The sequence below is a fragment of the Fistularia commersonii genome, chromosome 30 (genome assembly GCF_037954325.1).
Source record: "Fistularia commersonii isolate RoL2024-O1a breed Wild chromosome 30, RoL_Fcom_v1.0, whole genome shotgun sequence".
NCBI lineage: Eukaryota > Metazoa > Chordata > Actinopteri > Syngnathiformes > Fistulariidae > Fistularia > Fistularia commersonii.
This window is the reverse complement of record NC_141313.1, coordinates 2,641,858-2,660,036: the sequence shown is the minus strand read 5'-3', so window position 1 is coordinate 2,660,036 and position 18,179 is coordinate 2,641,858. Positions and strand designations below refer to the sequence as shown.

The 18,179-nt window shown below is 46.0% G+C and overlaps 2 protein-coding genes across 2 annotated transcripts; both read right to left on the bottom strand.

Annotated features, from left to right (window-relative positions):
- Window positions 1–100: 100 nt before the first annotated feature.
- Window positions 101–7,972, bottom strand: scamp3 (secretory carrier membrane protein 3). Its single transcript, XM_086177936.1, has 9 exons — window positions 7,653–7,972; window positions 7,341–7,421; window positions 5,323–5,436; window positions 5,072–5,192; window positions 3,768–3,896; window positions 3,062–3,221; window positions 2,305–2,406; window positions 1,044–1,161; window positions 101–906 (listed from the first exon to the last, which is right to left on the bottom strand). Exons 1-9 carry the CDS (start codon window positions 7,704–7,706, stop codon window positions 769–771), a joined length of 1,017 nt encoding a protein of 338 aa, XP_086034062.1. The 5' UTR covers window positions 7,707–7,972; the 3' UTR covers window positions 101–768.
- A 5,891-nt stretch (window positions 7,973–13,863) lies between these two features.
- crabp2b (cellular retinoic acid binding protein 2, b) lies at window positions 13,864–18,130 on the bottom strand. Its single transcript, XM_086177970.1, has 4 exons — window positions 17,965–18,130; window positions 15,701–15,879; window positions 14,275–14,391; window positions 13,864–14,189 (listed from the first exon to the last, which is right to left on the bottom strand). Exons 1-4 carry the CDS (start codon window positions 18,044–18,046, stop codon window positions 14,139–14,141), a joined length of 429 nt encoding a protein of 142 aa, XP_086034096.1. The 5' UTR covers window positions 18,047–18,130; the 3' UTR covers window positions 13,864–14,138.
- Window positions 18,131–18,179: the final 49 nt, after the last annotated feature.

The window sequence follows — 18,179 nt, the reverse complement described above, 5'->3', positions numbered from 1 at the left end:
AGTAAACCGATCGCTCGGTGTAGTTACACACACATTTGTGTTACACACTAATGACATTGTTATCTGTTGTCAAGATTATGCAATGATTCCAGGAGCCCGATAGCATGACAGTATACTTTTATTAAAACCAGGACAACGTGTGCATAATAATAACCACAGGCAACACCAACAGAACAGTGACACTGAAATTGTAACCAAAACAACATTATATTTGCCTCTTACAGGGTAAGACGTTTTTGGCTGTACAGTAATTAGGCATATAACAAAAAAAACAACAACAACAAAAAAAACGTGTTAGTTTGTTTACACAACAAAATGAAAAAGTGGCATTGGCTTAAGTTGAACCACTTAAAAAAATTGACCTTATGTTAAAATGGCAACATATCAGTGCTCGCCTCCGACACGCACAGCTCCTTGTAAACAAAGCACATCCGAGCCATTTGAAATGGGGAAGAGTCCGGATAGCTGACGGAGGAACGGGATCTAGGCTGGCGGTTAAAGATAATTTCCCCCTGCATTCACCGACGCTTAGTTTAACTGCTTTCTGCGCCCACGGCTCCGCTCTTTCGGTCGGCCCTCGGTCGTACAACGGCTCCTGCTTTGGCTGAACACTTTTAAACATATTACACAACCTTACTTCATGCACTCGCCTCGGTGTTAATTTTCCCCGGGTACTCAGACTTGTGTGTCCCCCCTTCCTCCCGCAAATGAATTCTAATCACCTGTGAGGAAATAAATATCGGGCCTCCTTGTCACCGTTGCGACGCTCTACCGGGGCGCGGTGAAGGCCCCCTGGGCGGCGTTGGCGGCCGCCTGACGGACAGCCTGGTTGGACATGACTCCGGTGGCGAACTCAGCCTGCGCCTTCTGAAAGCTGGCGTCGGTCTGCCTGTACAGACTGTGGACCTGCAGAGGGAGGGGACACATGTTTAACCATGGTAGCAAAGTTGTAAGAATAAAACTCTTCCCCGGAGCGTTTTTTTTTTTTAAACCCCACCCCCCCCCGCTCCGAGTCAGAAGGATCACATATTGCTAGCGCTCACCTTCTTCAGCATGATCACCCCCAAGGCAGCCTGGGCGGTAAAGCAGATGGCGTTCATCATCATGATTATGCCGACAGCGGTGTTCTGCTTCATGGCAGCGAGGCTCACGATCCATCCGCTGGGGAGGACGACAATGTGACACAGATACCGTATCTTCCGCACTATAAGGCGCATCTAAAAAAGCCTTTAATTTTCTCAAAAACCGACAGTGCGCCTTATAATCCAGTGCGCCTTATATGTGGATCAAAATTGAGCTGCAAGAGGTCTCACAACCATGGGAAGCAGCCGCCGACTCCATTTTCTCCCATAGAATAAGTAGCGCATGGTGCATGCTGGGATACATGACTGCGCAAGTGTGCATTTTCATTTCCGTGTGTGTGAGAAGACCCCAAAACGGTTCCTTTCAAGAGACACTCTAACGACGCAGAGTTTAAACTCAAGGCGCTCGGTCACGCAGTAGAACACGAGAATAGAGCAGCAGCGACCGAATTCAACATCAACCAATTAATGGCGCGGAAGTGAAGGAAGCGACAAGATGACCTGCGCCAAGAAAAGAAGACCAGAGTTTCTGAGGGAACAAAGCGAGATGGCTACAGTTAGAGGACAAACACGCAAACTTTACATCAATGAATATAGAGGCGGTCCTTCTTAGTGCTTTCGTTTTATGAAAATCTCTGAACTGTGACAAATGGAGTTGTAAATACATTGTTTTCAACTAAGGCGGCGTAAGAGCTACCGGTTTGGCCGGTACCGTATTTTGAATGCAGTAACTTGTTTTGGGAGTGAACGGAGTTGTCAGGACGTTGGTTTGTATTCTATTAATAAAGTTTGACTGACTTATCAAACTGTTTTGTGGACATTCCCTTTAGCGCAGCTCCATTTAGTAGATGCATAACGCAACCCCAGCCACTACTGTAGCTTTTAGTCTATGCGCCTTATAATGCGGTGCACCTTATATATGAATTTTTATTAAAAATAGGCCATTCTTTGAAGGTGCGCCTTGTAATCCAGTGCGCCTTATAGTGCGGAAAATACAGTACATATGAACATGCTAGGGGGGAGAGCAACCAAATATATATGCAGATTTCTGCCAGGAAAGCGAGGTAAACTCCAGACCAGTGCTACACATGCAGGTTCACTGGAACAATCCATTGGGCCATTAAAAGTTCAGCATTACCCCAGGTGATGCTTATTTGCCGGAACGACACACTCTGAGCAAATCCTCTGTGATGACACAAGAGATACTGTTGATTCTTCCTACCTGAAGCCCCACTGAGGGATGCCAATGGTCATGATGACGTAGACACAGACTTGGGCGAAGAAGATAAAGAAGAAGATGAAAAAGTTGAAGGAGCTGTCACTCCTGGAGAGAAGAGAAAAAGGCATTACTGAGCTAAATGGATTACATGTGAACAGTTAGTCGGAGCCTTGTGAGACGTGGAAGTTAACCGTCACTCAGCAACACATCGGCATCGCAATTGATGGGAGAAACAAATACCGGGCTAAAACAGCACTTCCTGGTGGCCTCCGTAGCTTCTCAATGTATTTACATCAATTTCATAAACAAACGCGAAACAAATAACTCTGCAGGAATAAACACAAATCTACAAATGAAGAAGAAATGAACCAAATCCCTGACTGTGCTCTCGCCTGGCTCCGCCTGCCATTGAAGCCTTTTTTTATTCTTCATAAAATCTTCACGCAGGCCCATTGCCTTGCACGATTTTGTCAAATTAGTTGCGGTTCCCATGCCGTCCACTGGTTGAGCTGCAGTCCTGTGCGCTACTTTGATTCTAAAACCCCAATAAACCAACTCACTGGTCTTTACAATTCTCCACACATGCTCATTACAAAACAAATAAAAAGAGCTCCCAGCCTGGAGGAGATTAAGTATCTGGTTCTTTCCAGACTTACTGGACTTGATGATAATCTTTGAATAAACCTGCCAGTTGACACCTTGTGGCTCAAGACATTTAGTCATTTATTTTATTCCGCCGTGAGCAAAACACGGTACGCACCGGAAGGCTTTGTACATGGGCCGGTACCAGCAGACGAAGGAGCAAGGGGTGAAGAGGAGGGCCCAGAGGATCGCGAGGCCCAGACCAACGCCGCCAGCGGGGTCGACGCAGAACATGGCCAGGGAGGAGATCAGGTTGAAGATCAGCGTCCCAGTGCAAACTGGACATTGATAAAGAAAAGGAAAAGGAATCCAAGCTTTTGTTAGCTTATCGTGGGGAAAAACTTGGGAAGAACACCTGCATAATGACGCTCTGGTTACCCCTTTGGTTTCAGGTAAATATTATTGAGTGTAAACTGATGCAACTCCACATTAACATAGAAGAAAAAAACAAACACTGGATGTGAAGTTGCTTTGGTTGCTGTAGACGACCCGATGGATCTACACAAGCACTTTCTTTTTTTTTTTTGATTTGGATCACCATGAATTGGCTTCTTGCAAACGGTTCCTGTGTGAATGGCTGCATTCTATCTTCTGGGCCCTCGGCGACCACTGGCTGCAGCTGAATCCCGTCCCCGCTCTTGCAGTGGGGTGTCAGAGTCCGTGCAAACATTACAAGTGGCTGCTCAGAGGGGGCCGTTACGGTCGCCTTGGTAGGAGTTCACAGTCGGCCCGGCCTTTTTGACCGCTTTTCGTGTCGGACCGGGCCGGATCCCGGCAGTTTGCGGGTGAAAAATTCGATCTGGGTCAGATTCGCAGACACTCACATATCCAGAAGTAGTACATGATGGTGACGGTGCGCTGGAAGCGCTGGCTGATGTCCACGCTGATGTCTTGGTAGAAGCAGGGGCCGACGGGACAGAACGATGGCAGAGGCGGCCAGTTATTCTGACGGGCTGGAGAAAAATAAAATACAAAGTCAAGAATCACGTCGTTTAAGTGGGACAAGTCAAATGTTCTTTTAGATTACACTTTAACAACACAGTTTCAAAGTACACAGATGCAAATTGATTCAGAACAGTAATACTAATACATTTAACAGGCACCCCCAGGCTGAATTTGTAGTGTCGGAAACATCCAGTGCCAGAGACGTCTGCGGGTTTTTTCTGAGATCTGACACATCATGTTGAATTAAACTCCAGATTTGTGTGTTTCTTTTTCGAAAAGATACATTTGAGGAATCGGTGTTGTGATTACAGAGCTCAAGCTATATAAATGGATTTCTCATTGGTTATTGTATAGCTGTGTGTGTGTGTGTGTGTGTGTGTTAGAGCTAACTGACAGTTTGGAGTACAACGGCGCCTGCTGGTGGGTTGAATGTTACAGAAGCAAATAAACTTCCAGCAAACTTTGTGTTTGAAACAGAGGGGAAAGTGGAAGCCAGTGGACGTGAGTGGCGATGACAAGGGGGCAAATGGTGGCGGACAGACGACGGGGTCAGAACATCTCTCGAGGTTGGTTGATTCAGAGGAGGCCCGGGTGGTCTGACCCCACAGAAGAGCTATTGTAGCTCGAATTTGTTGCCGGTTCTGACAGAAAGGTGTCAGAACACACACACAGTTTGTTGTGCATGAAGGCAGACTGGTCAGGGGGCCCCGGCGTGACCCAGGTCCCCCACTAGAAGAGGCTTCTGTGGGCACTGGAGCATCAGAACACAGAGCAGTGGAAGAACCTGGCCTGTTGGATCGCATTTTCTTTAACATCATATGTGTGTGTGTGTGTGTGTGTGTGTGAAGGTGCTGAAAAACGACGACGAAGATCTGCTGCTCACGTCTTGGTGCCAGATACCGTTGCTCACCCTCGGAGGTCGGGGGGGGGGGGTGTCAGTACTGGCCAGGGGGTCAAGATGTCATAGGCGAATGGTGTGTGTGTGTGTGTTCAATTGTTTGGAAGTGTTAATTGCTTGTGTATCATTGTAGAAACTCCACATTGAAAGAGTCCAGTCAATCAAATGAAGAGCCTTCTTGCACATGTTGCTTTTGCAGTTAATAATAATAATAATCTTCAGTGTTATCATTACGCTGAACCTTTTGCCTAAATAACTCCTCCATTCCTTCATCTTCTCTCTTACAAGCTCCGGGTCCCAGGCTGTGTGACTCAAGCTCCCGCTCTCTCCTCTCCAGCTCCCGGGCTTTCTTCTCCAGCTCCTCCTGTTTCTTCAGCAGCTCCGCGGTGGTGGCGTTTACCGCACTCTGAGGAAATCAAAGCGGGATCTCATTGTCCGTTCGCCTCCAACTACTGCTGCCGTGCGGTGACCATGTAACAGGAGGGAAAACGGGTTCTGCGACAGGTCGCCCATTAAGCAGACGGCAGAATATGTACCTGGGAGTTGTAGGAGCCGTAGTTGCGTGGCTCGGTGGGTGTGGTCCTGGCGGGCGGGGTCTGCGCCGGTGCTGCCGGAGCAGAGGGAGCAGGGGCTTCGTACGCCGGCGGAGGCTAGGAAACATTTAGTCAGAGACAAATGTCTTGCTTGAGTGCGCGCTGCTGTAGCCCGGCCTGGATAATGATTGCAAAACCACATCAGCGGCCACAAAGGGGATCCAAAACTCCAGTAATAATAAGGAACCGCACAAAAAGGAAGCAGCATAAGGTCACCGGAGTTGAACACGGCTGTGAGAGGAAATGCATCCATTTTGTGTCCCAATTTCCTAATTATCCTGCAAAAATGAGATATAACTTAATGGAAACATTGTTGAGCCTGAATGACCTCCATAATTCTCCATAATAGGGAGGGAAAAAAAAAATCTGTGAACACAATTACGCCAACTTTTTGTCACGATTACACTTTAAGGGAGAAAGTTTTCGGTCATACATCTCCTGGATCATGGTGCACGAGGAATACAAGCTGTGTAATTCTCCAAATGAGCTCCGGACATTTATAATCAGTCATCCATTGGCTGCGGAGCGAACGGGTTTGTGCATTTGTGGCAGCAGCTGTGCGAGAGCGCACAGTCTGTCAGCGAGTCCGTAGTGTAGAAAAGAAAACCAGGGTCACAAGGATGCACTCTAAAATTAACTGTGGATAATGAACATGAGGCCTCTGCTCATGCACATTTTCACCATGACTGCAGACCGACGCCCTGTCCGAAACAAATGAAAAAAACTGCTTCCTGCAGTCTCTGCAAAAAGCAGCTGGACGTGATGATGGGCTTGGTGCGCCACTCTATTACTCCACATAAACCGGTCAATCTGAGTCTGGTCCGAGAAGCACCTCTGAACGTGCATGCTGTCTATACTGAGCAGAGCAAGTCAAATTTATCAGAAGCGACACAATAATAAGAAAAACACTCCATCGTGCTAATTCACCTTTCATTTTACCATTTTGCCAAATTAACTTTGGACACCAGAATGACATCAGGACTCCCAAACTATCTTGCACGCACCCTTCACTACCGAGCCTGAAATTGATGGTGCAGATAAGAAGCCTGACATGACAAATCCATGCGAAGGAATGCATAACAACAAAAAAAAAAAAATCTCCTAAAGAATCCCAGACCGTAAAAAACAGTGTGACATTCAAAGCAGCCAGTCTATCTACGGCGGCCCCACGGACTCATCCAAAACCAACAGCTCGGTCACTTTCAACACATAAAAACAGGTTTCCGTTCACATCTGAGGCCAGAAGTTGTCAGCGCATTGAGAGAGTTAGCGGTCAGGCATTTCTCTAGTGAGAGTTGCAAGGTAGTGGGACTTGCTGCTTAGATGTCCCAAACATCTTCACGCATGGGGACGGCTGCTTGCTGCACGTCTCAAACCGGATCCAAAACGTTGCCTACGGGTTCACACCTGGTTATTACAGCCGGTGCATTAAATTTACATTTCATCACACCAACAAGACAGCTTTTGTTGTCTGCAATGATGCACTTACAAATTGTTTTGTTTTGATTGCTACCTATCTGGTATCACTGCGGACAGCAAATCAAGAATTTCATTGTACTCAAAAGCAGTACTTATGACACTTTGAATCTTGATTTTGATTCAGTACTTGGACTTCTTGGTCTTGAAGGGGAACTTCAGGAAGAAAAAATAACAGGCTTTCACGACGACGAAACCCATCACACACACACACACACACACACACACACACACACACACACACACACACACACACACACACTCCCTGCGTGCAGCGGTTCTTTGCACGGCTACTGTTGACATTCCAGGCTGTATCTGTCATGCCTTTACCTGCGTCCATCACTGTTTTACCTGCTGTTTCTAATAACATCACTAAGAGCCAACCGATAACCCGGTCAAATCCTCTGAGGTTAAAAGTAACCGGCGGTTTTTAACCCTCTTTCCCACCCCCTTCTGTCATGAGCCGCGGCGGAAGCGAGTCTCACCGGTGCCGCCTGATCGAAGGGGTTGTAGAGGTCCAGGGTGGCGTAGCCCGAAGTGCCGCTGTGTTGAGTCACGGCGGGGTCCTGAGAGGAGGGAGTCACATAAGAAAATCCGTTATTTTCGATCTGCATCATCAAATCTCATAAAAAAACGAGTGCGCACCAGCGTCCGGTGTTGGTTCGTCACATGAGCGCTCGGCATGCTAGCCGTTAGCACAACTAGGAGCTACAACGGCTACCTCTGCGCACCCGCAACGCAAAAGAAATAATAAAAATAAAAAAATCAATAATCGATAATGTGTTACCGGAGCCCACCTGGAAGGGGTTCTGGTCGTCCATCGGCTCCGGGAGGCTGGTGAATTTTGACATGGCTGCCCGGTCAGAGGGGTTCACGGAGCTAGCGTCTGCTGCTAACCGCTAACGGGTTTGTTTTGGTTTGTCCTCCCGTCGAATCGGCGGCGAGCCGTTGGTTTCCGCTCGAACGGCGGGCCCGTCGGTCGGTGAACCGCCGGTTGAACCCCCTCCGGGAGGGGGGTGGGATGGGGAAGAGGGACCGACGTCCGGTGGAGGTCTGGCGGCGGCGGCGAACTGCGTGGGTTCGGTCCGCGGCGCTGTGAAGCGACCGGCCGGGTCATGTGACCGCTGCGGCAGGAGGACATGTGACCGGCGGGGAGGCGAGGAGGAACCGGAACGCGTCCGCTTAGCAAGTCGTCAAAAGATCCTCTATTAAGGCTCATGTGGCGAAATAACTCAAAGTATTCATCTGATATGTTCATTAAAAAAAAAAAAAAGTTGGACCGTTTATAATAACTCTTCTTCTCCTTTGGGCTTTTCCCTTCAGGGGTCACCACAACAAATCTTCTGCATCTAACCATATTCTCTGCATCCTCCTCTCTCACACCAACTCACTTCATATCCTCTCTTACCATAAATCTTCTCTTTGGTCTTCCTCTAGACCCCCAATTCCTGCATCCGTCTCCCAAAATATGCACTATCTCAACCATTTCTGTCTATGTCCTGAACATCTACCATGTGCCGTCCTCTCTGATGGACTCATTCCTGATCTTGATCTATCCTGGTCACTCCCAAAGAGAACCTCAGCATCTTCATCTCTGCAACCTCCAGCTCTGCCTCCTGTCTTTTGGTCATTGTCAGCGTTTGTAGAGCAAACATTGCTCTCACCGCCGTCTCGTCCACCTTTCCTTTCATTCTGGCTGACAGTCTTCTATCTCAAAGTACCTCTGACACTTTTCTCCACCCATTCCAACCTGTTTCTTCACCTCTTCTCCACACTCTTCTACGCTCTGAACTGTTGACCTGAAGCACTTGAAATCCTCCAACTTCTTCTGTCTGACCTCATCTGTCAGCCTGTCCATCACCAGTGCAAAAAAGGGGCTCAGAGCTGATCCCAATGAAGTCCCAACTCCACCTTGAACTTCACTGTTCAACCACAATAATCATAAATGAATGAATGAAGAAATGGGTTCAAGTAGGTGGAGTAAAGTCTCAGCGGTGATGTGTCACAACCAGCCAAAAGGAAAGGCAGTACAGTTTGGAGACGGTGGCATTGAGGAGAAGACAGGAAGCAGAACTGGAAGTGGCAGAGATGAACATGGTGAGGTTCCTCTTTGGGAACGAATCCATCACACCAGTGAGAAGATTTATGGATGCTGTGAAAGAGGACACAAAGTTAGTTGTTGTGAGAGAAGAAGACGCGGAGAATCGGGTGAGATGGAGGTTGATCTGCTGTGGCAACTCCCGAAGGGAAAAGCGAAAGGAAAAGAAGGAGAATGGTTTTTCAGTGTCTTCTAATTCACTAAAAAGTATTGATTTATTTGGCTGTAAGTGTTTGTCCACCCTTTTTGCTCGTGAACTAATATTTGTGACATTGCACATCATGGATTGAGACGCGCCTCTCCAAATCTTTGTTTTCTTTTCATGACACTTCCAAAAAACCCCAAAGATGTTTATAAATGTACACAAAACAGCCTTAGACGTGTCCAAGCAGACATTTGAGAGAAGGAACCAGAAACACATACATTTTAAAGGGGATGCTAACTGTTTGTCGATGATTTGGGCAGCATTCCTTGTTTTCTGTTGAATAGCTGCAGGGACTTTTGTAATACCTAATGATAAAAAGAAGTGTAATGCTGGAGTCGTTTTTATCCATTTTTATCCTCCATGAGTTTTTCACGGTATAAATCATTCATTTTAATCAGTCTTCAGTCAAAGCATATGATCCAGTATGTCAGCTGACAGATATGACTATCAGTGCAGAAGTTCATAATTGTCATATTTCACAATTTTGTTTGTTTATTTGATGAACAGGATTCCAGCGTCTCCCAAATCCTGACGCTTACACATGTTTTATTACATTCTGCTGAAGAAACTTGTGTATCATATATGAAGAATACTATATTTGAATGACAGGTATCGTTCAGGCTTAGGCATCGTTTATAGCTGTCAGTGATTAACGCTTCATCCGGGAACTAGAGAACATTATCTTTTTCCTTTCAGGATGTGACTTTTTAATTTTCCTCTACAATGTTATCAGTAACCGCATTTGTCTAAGGTTTGTATTTCGCGCTTGACACGTGCAAGACAGAAAACTCTCAAACAGCTTTCAATGGGAAACAAAATACATAATAATAATAACTTTTAAGAGTCTTAAAAATTACAAAATTAAAATCAACTGCAGTCAAGTTGCCCTGGGAGAAATGTGGCAGGCCCTGCATTTCCCCTTCTTCTCCAAGAGATGTCGCTCTTTGACAGTGATGGAATTTACCTCAATGCAGGGACAGGAGAGGGATTTAATAAGAATCATTTATAGTTTATTAATCCCTCGTTCTCTGCATTTAACCATGAGCAGCAGGCTACCGTCCATCGAGTCCAGGGAAGCAGCGAGGGGTTCGGTGTTTTGCTCAGCAACAGTTTGACACACTGGGAGGAGCCGGGAATCCAACCGCACTCGGACCTGCATGTCAATTAAAAAAAAAGGATTGTGATTATCTTTTCAATCAAATTATTGCTGGATGTGTTTGGCATGGAATGATGTGTGGGGGTTACCTCTTATGCAAAAACGTAACTCCTTAAATAACCACTTTTATCCATTTTTTTTTTTTTAAATGATCCGCGTCTTTCACAGTATGGCCCTTTTGGTCACAGGTTTTGCAGCATCACGAAGGATTACTCATGCAGTTTCACGGCTTTATGCTTATTTCATGGCCTAATGCCCCCGTACAATCCCAGGCTGGACTTCTTGGCTGCTTCGAGTCACGTGGGGTCACATGGGCGAGGGAATTCATAGGAAAAAAAAAAGAAGGCGAGACACACATGCAACCTGTGAATGCACATAATGTACATTCCATGTCACTGCCCATTATGAGTATGAAAAAGAAACATGCGACTACAAAATGGGAAAAAAAAGGAATTGGACGCAGTTTCCTTTTGATTTGTCTTCAAGCCTCAAGGTTGAAAACATGATCTTAATCCACGTCGGTACCAGATTGTCTGATACGTGATGGACCAGTATGAGCCTCAAGTCATCGGTCTTGACGCGTGAAGAATCCATTTCAACAGTCCAGCCTGCAAAAAATAAATACACGTGCATGTCTTTTGGAAATTTTGTTCATTCACAACGATTTAAGGTGAGCAGATTTTAGCGTCTCTGACTTAAACAGTTTCTTCTCTTGGGCTTCATTGCAGTGAATCCAGCGGTTTCTATGTTAATTCATCATCGTGCTTCCAAGAACGACGGCCGCTTCGCTTGGGTTTTCAAGACGCTCAAGACATTTTTTTGAGAGGAATGATCAGGCTACTTTAAAACCCAGTGGCGGGCCGTGCATTTCAAACCCAGGCCTTCAGTAGTGCGCTATTCGTCCCCTTAATAACTGTTATATGGCTATGAAACTGTCAGTCTTTTTAAGATTTCCCTACTTTTCTTCACCTTTTGGTTGTGGAGCTGTGTTTCCCTGCACACTTGCTCACTAAGTTCTAGATCCACTCTGGTTTCCCCCAAGAAAGTTTTGCACAACCTATAATTGTGTTCATGCAGCTCGCTACAGATGCAGCCTGCTCGATCTGGCTAGTACGCTCTCTGACAATCCAGTCAAAAGGCGTGTGACACACTGAGATTAGCGTAGCCTTCCAGAAGGCCATGGTGTTACAATTCAAAATCTAATTTGTTGAAGCGACAGTTTCATCAACATTTATTTTTTGCCAGAGCGCCTGTGAATCGGATTCTGCAGGCCTCCGGGCAGATTTCTTTGACGTTGACCCTGCCTGGCAACAAATAACAGCTGAAATTTGATTGGTTAAATGCTCTTTGTTCAATTAAAATACATATCTGGAAGCAGCACAGTCAGGGAAAAAGCTATGAAAGGAAGCGGACAGACCATTTGGAATTATTTCATCAGATTCGAGATTCAAAATATAATTAAGATCCCACTGTAATTAAAATCAGTCTGTGATTCAGATTTTTTTGGGCCAGCAGAGAAGGCCTTGCAGGCCCTGACGGCCCACCACTGTTAAAACCATCAGGGAGAATCAGATCTGTTCCATGTTGGTCGCTCTTTGCAGGCTGCCTCTAGCAATTGCGTGGCGTTGGCTGCACCTTTAAAGGTCAACGTTGAAATCATTTTTATTTCGAACGCGACGCTTGCCCTGCTGCAGAGAGCCACGCGGCTGCAAAGGTGTTTTCCCCGCTCGGTACAATTGCACAACCTCTGCAAAGTGGGTTTTAATTGCATTCAGTTTGTTTTGCATTTAACCGTATCTCGCTCTGGAATTTAGCTGAGTGAATAAACAATATAAATGTGTAAGAAATCCAGAAGCCAGTAAACGGTTGGATTCATTCGAACAGAAAAAGCTAACGAGAAACAGGAGGCCATTTCTTTCACTGAATACATCGTAGGTGGATTGTATCCTCACATCAAACTGCATGAACGACTGCGTGAAAGTTGCAGAAAGTTCTGGCGGGAGCCTTCATTGATCGCCTTTCCCTTCGTTTACCTCCGAGCCCCTCGCTATTAACATCTGCGTTTGTCAGCTCACACCCCGCCACCCCCTCCGCCCCCCCAGACTCATTTCCTCCGCCACCGCCTCTCACAGCTATGATTGAACCGGATGGCTCCGAATCAAAAAACTGGTCCGGGGCGCCTCCCGGGCCTAAAACCACAGCATTCCGTAGCCAATCGAGCAACGCGAGGCTCCATGACATCACTGCCTGAGGAATGAACTGGCATAACATTTGTGTGTGGAAAATGACCCGGCTAACAAGGAGGGACCGGGTGGTTTACACTGCATATATGAGGCTAGCAGTCAACGAGGTCACTCAGACACAATCCAACACACTGTGCGCTGGGATGCAAGGGTGTGTGTGTGTGTGTGTGTGTGTGTGTGTGTGCCAAGTATTTTTTTTATTGGGCATACCCGGCGGAGAACTTTCCATCCACCCCAGAGTGTGGTTAAATTGCTGCGGTTTCTTGCACAATGACGCGGCCTTCGACGCGGCCGCTCAAAACACCACTTTGCGCCTGCAAAAAAAAAAAAAAAAAAAAAAGGAATTTACATGATGTAGGACATAATGTGCACCACACACACTCAGTCACACTTGGTCACACAAAATGGAGGACACACACACACACACACACACACACATTCATACAGGCCCCGTCATCCTGGCGCTTGCTCAGTCAGCATAATCTCCATAAAGTGCAGCACAGCTCCGCTTGTCTCTCAGCTTGGGGAGGAAAAAAAAAAGCCAAAACGAAAAGAAAACCCATCGGTCTTTATGATCCGTGGCGGGCCGCTCACCACCAAGCGTCTGACCAGGTTCGTTTTCACAGCGAGGTGAAACTATAACCTCCCAGTTGTGGCGAGGCCACGGGGATTTGGGTAAATCTCTCATGCAGAGGTGAAGGCTGCCTCGCTCCTCGGGTCTGCCGGCTGTTTTATTTGCATCCTTTTATGTTCAGACCTGAGAGCTCGCGGAGCAGGGGATCTCCCTCTGCAGGAGAAGAGGAAGCCACATCAATCTTTTTACCTGTGTGCGAAGCCAAATAGAAAAGGTGGGGGGGTGGCGGAGGGTGTTTTTTATTCTCTAAGTAGGTGCAGCTGGAGCGAGAGAGTGAGCGCCGATTCGACTTTCTCCCCCGGTGCTATGAAATGATTTTCTTGTGGCCGCACTTTCATACCCTCTCTCATTTCCTCTCCACTCCCAGTTTTCCCCCCGTGCCTTTGCCAAATGTCTCTCAGAGCGGAGTTTATGAAATATGAATTGTCTTTGGAGGTTGTTTTTTTTTTTTTTTTACAAACTAACCGAGCACATATTGGACCGGGCTCCCGAGACAGGGAGCGCACAGCGGACGAGGCGGCGTGCAAGGCGGAGGACGAAGCGGCGGGAAAGGGGTGGGTTGAGTGGCGGGCGGCGATGGAAAGTCGTACTCGGAGGAGCGGCGTGGGAACGGGAGGCGCGGAAAGGAGAGGAACAGAACAATGACTTGAAAAACAAAGACGCAACAAGTATATAAAATAGTTTATTGCATTTTGGAGAAGCTTAGACTCTGCAACAGAGGCCTCAAAGGGAACCCAAGTTTGACGTTTAGAGGAAACTCTTCTTTGATGGTATTAAAGCAGCCCGCATACCAATGAACGTTCATATAAAGTCCTTTTCGAGAGGACTGAGTAACATATGACTAAACTCTAACATCCCCGCTGGGGGGAGGAGGAGGGAGGAAAAACACGGTGAAATAAACGTAAACCATGCATGGGGGCAAATAAAACTTCGGTCCTGGAACGTCTTCATTCCCGTTCATAAACCCTGGTGCAGACGACATCCCCGGCAGTCATCGTCTGAAATAAAAGGAGATGGAATTCAACTTGTTTTGTATTTATTGGAAGGGCGATAAAGGGGTAATGAAGGTTATAGAATATTTACCAGTATGAGTTCTCCGTCGTTGGTCAGTTCCCGGCTCCACGCCGTTTTGGGTCCCTCGCCTTTTTGCAAAGTCTGCTCGCAGCTGATCTTGCTGTCGGTCTCCCACGTGGGAAAACTCTTTGAGAGGAATGCAAAGAGTTGAAAATCATTCAGGTGCTCGGAGGGCAAACGGTCACGACGATCCGACGCCGGAATTTCATTAATAAAAACAATACAAAAGTAAATACAGTCGCTGTTCGTTTAACGACGATGATCCGTTCAGTGAAGGATTCCCTTTAAATCAACTCAAATCGCCATTTTTAAGTAGTATACCGTATAGCTAGCCTAACATAGCCTAAAAGTTAACGTACTGTCAGTGAAAAGTTACAAGTTAGCCTCACCTAATGTTGGCAATGGTGTTATTGCTATAGATTTTTTATTTCACCATTGTACTCTTGGTCATCTCCTTCTCTTTTTCCTTGTCTTTGAGGATGGCAGACATGGTAGAATGGACTATCTGAATTGTTTGGACTTTGCTACCCTCCTCATGTTGCTTGATGATCTTAAGCTTCGTTTCTAAATTAATCGCTCCCCTTTGCCTTTCTTTTTTCGGACATCTTCAGTAGATAAAATGCATCGGAAGTACTGTAGAAAAATTGGAGGTAACTAATTAAAGTACAGTAATGGTGACCGAATGAGACCTAGATGATGCCGGCTGTATCTCGGCACATTTTCGTTACATGAATATCGGTCAAAGTCGTAACCCTGAGTTGTCGTCAACCGAGTACGTCGAAGGGAGGAGTGACTGTAAATGACTTTATTCCGATGGAAAAATAAAGAAATCTGAGTAAAATGACAAAATGCAAAATAACCGATTTATTCATTTTGTAAACCTGCAAATAGGATGGGGGGGGCTGGAGCCAATCACAGCTGACACTGAGCCAAGAGGCGGGGCTTAACCCGGACAGGTGGCCTGTCAATCAAAAGGCCACCCATTGAGACATCCAGCCATTCGCTTTATCATTCACACCTCCGGGCAATTGAGTCCTCAACGGGCCTATGAACGCTGTTTATCGACTGCGGGGGAGAGTCTGGAGAGAACCCAGGGAGGAGAACATGGAAGAAACCCAAGCTGGAACCAGGCGAATATGAAAACCCAGGTAAAGAACGCAGTTGGCCGCTGGAATCGAACCTCCGAGCGAAACGCTGCAGCCTTAAATCAATTTCTATGCTTATTTATGAGGTTAGTTCTGTTATTGCACCACTTTCAGCCCTCGCTTTCCAGCAGCTTGTCCGTGGCTCGGGTCCACACCACGCACTCAGTGTAGAAAGAGGAACAGATCCCTGTATTATGACAATGGCTCTCGATTATTTCCATATGTCTGTTCTGTGCAGAGCTACGCTGATTACGCTGCCCTTGGCGGGAACGCGCGTGCGGGTCGTCTACCGTGCACGGACGTCCGTCCACAGTGGTCTCGTTGAAGGACTGGCCCACGGTGAAGGACACGTGGGTGGTGCGGATGCTGGTGGAGGTCTTGATGGACAGGCTCTCCCCCTGCTGGGTGATCTCCACGGCCGGGCTGGAGGCGGCCGTCACGGCGATCTTCCTCAGGAAGACGTTCACACCTGAGCAGCAGAAGTGGGGGAGGGCATGTCAAATTTAAAAAAAAATTAAAAATAAAAAAAACGAAAAAAATTTCTGCAGGATTTGACATTTCCTTTAAAAAGGGAATCAAGAGGAGATTTTTCCCTGCTCTTTTGGAAAGAGTTACATCACCACATTCTCTTGCCTTCCATTTTTGACTCATGACTTTTTAGGGTTAACATCCAAAGCGAAAACGTTCAAGCTTTCTCCGCATCTCGGCCCACTTTATTTTTCTCACCAATAAATCTCAGGGACGACTGAGGGCTTCTGGCGTGTGACTGATAAAACCAAGGAAGCGAGTGCTGGTTAAAGTGGCTGAGTTTTTTGTGTTTTTTTTTTTTTTACAACATGCAAAACCACCGGCATGGTGGTTAAACCAGGGATTACCGCGGCTTCATTTCAGGGAGAAGTTCAGAGGAGATGAAGAAGTCACTTGTTAGCCGACCTTGTCCTTCAGAACCGCCGGGCACGAGTGACTTCTTTTTAAAGGCTGCAAAACTTTCCCGTAAAAATGACTCTTTTAGCACCTTGGCAGGAGGTGAAAGGGCAAAACTGAGAAATCACGAATTTTGTAGAATATTAAAGGTCAAAGGTTAAAAGCAAGATGCAACGTAGAAGCATGAATTTAACTGGTGAAGCTTAGAATTCACAACTTTAATCGATATTTATACAACGCATACATGATGCAGTTAAGACGATTGTTGTGAAAGGACAATGCAACTTTGAAATTTCCTGCAGGTCGAAAAGTTTCTGGTATCGTGGTGAAACTCGACTGCAGCAGCAGCAGCAGCAGCAGCAGCACTCACACCATCACTTTCCTGCTCATTTTAATTGCAACTCACCAAAAAATGGTGCATTTTCATCCCCCGAGTTCCACTTTATCTTATTGTGGTGTATTTACAAAGTCCAAGTGAATCCTGTGACTGCGACGCTGTTTTAAGGAAAACTGCTTCCACTTAAGCACACCTTCATCCAGCCCTGCACACGAAGCCATACACACACACACACACACACACACACACACACACTCTGGACTGGGTCGAGAGGCCTTTCGGGAGGCTGGTTCCTGGGGCCCATGTCAAGGCTTAGTTCCGTTTACACTGACTCTAATTACAACCGCATGAGAAGGAAACCTGCTTCAGATGAGACTAATCTAACCTTCTTCCACAGGCTGTTTGTCTTCAGATTTTTAATGGATGCCACTGGCTGGCCCTCACCTGACCTTCCCCCTCCAGCTTCCCCCCTGGGAGAGGCCTTGGAACTGGAGCCACTTCAGCAATATTCTCAGGTATATGCAGGGAAAAGGCACCCAGTTTAACCACAGTCAGCCACAGAGGTAAAGCGGTTGACCTCTAAGCCCACCGGATTTCTCTTTGATATTTAACAGAGCGAATAAATGTCAAGGGCTTTGCAGGTGATGATTCTTCCATTTTTTAAATCTTACTTTTAATGCGTTTTAATGTAGAGCTGTGATGCCTGCAGACTCGCAATGATATTAACAGACTGCTTTCAAAAGCAACTTATAGCCAGATTTTTTTTTTTTTTACAAAAAAAGCACATAAAAGTTTCTCCTTTATTACAATTTTTCTTTTCTATATATATATATATATATATATATATATACTGCTAAAAAAAATAAAGGGATCACTTGAACAACACAATGTAACTCCAAGTCAATCACACTTATGTGAAATCATAGTGTCCACTCAGGAAGCAACACAGATTCATTTTGACTTGTTTTCAGGACATTACATCAAAGTTGGATCAGCCTGGAGTTTGTTTTTACACTTTAAGTTTGAGTGTGATTCCTAATCCAGACCTCCATGGGTTGATACAATTGATTTCCATTGATCATTTTTGTGTGATTTTGTTGTCAGCACATTCAATTGTGTAAAGAGCAAAGTATTTCATAAGAATATTTCATTCATTTAGATCTAGGATGTGTTTTTTAAGTGTTCCCTTTATTTTTTTGAGCAGTGTATATATACATATATATATATATATATATATATATATATATATATATATATATATATATTTTTTTTTTTTTTTTTTTTTTTACTCACCCAGCGCTTTCAAAAGTTCCTCAAAATTTTCCGAGGATTTCATCTTCCACCTCCCGGAGAAGTCTGAGATTTCGCGGTCCATCTCGACACCGATGAGCCGTCCGCCGCAGTTAACGGAGGGTGCGGGGTTTGTGCGGGTTCTGTGCGGGATCGGACGCCTCAGCCGCCCCTCATCGGCCCGCATCTGCGCCTCCTCTCATTGGCTGAAGGCTCTA

Coding starts and splice junctions, on each gene's coding strand:
- crabp2b (XM_086177970.1), bottom strand. CDS start 18,046: ATGGACCGCGAAATCTCAGACTTCTCCGGGAGGTGGAAGATGAAATCC. Junction 15,880..17,964: donor GGAACTTTTGAAAGCGCTGG/GTGAGTAAAAAA, acceptor TCTGCTGCTCAG/GTGTGAACGTCTTCCTGAGG. Junction 14,392..15,700: donor TGGACGGACGTCCGTGCACG/GTAGACGACCCG, acceptor TTCCTCTCAAAG/AGTTTTCCCACGTGGGAGAC.
- scamp3 (XM_086177936.1), bottom strand. CDS start 7,706: ATGTCAAAATTCACCAGCCTCCCGGAGCCGATGGACGACCAGAACCCC. Junction 7,422..7,652: donor ACGACCAGAACCCCTTCCAG/GTGGGCTCCGGT, acceptor CCCTCCTCTCAG/GACCCCGCCGTGACTCAACA. Junction 5,437..7,340: donor CCTTCGATCAGGCGGCACCG/GTGAGACTCGCT, acceptor AATGTTTCCTAG/CCTCCGCCGGCGTACGAAGC.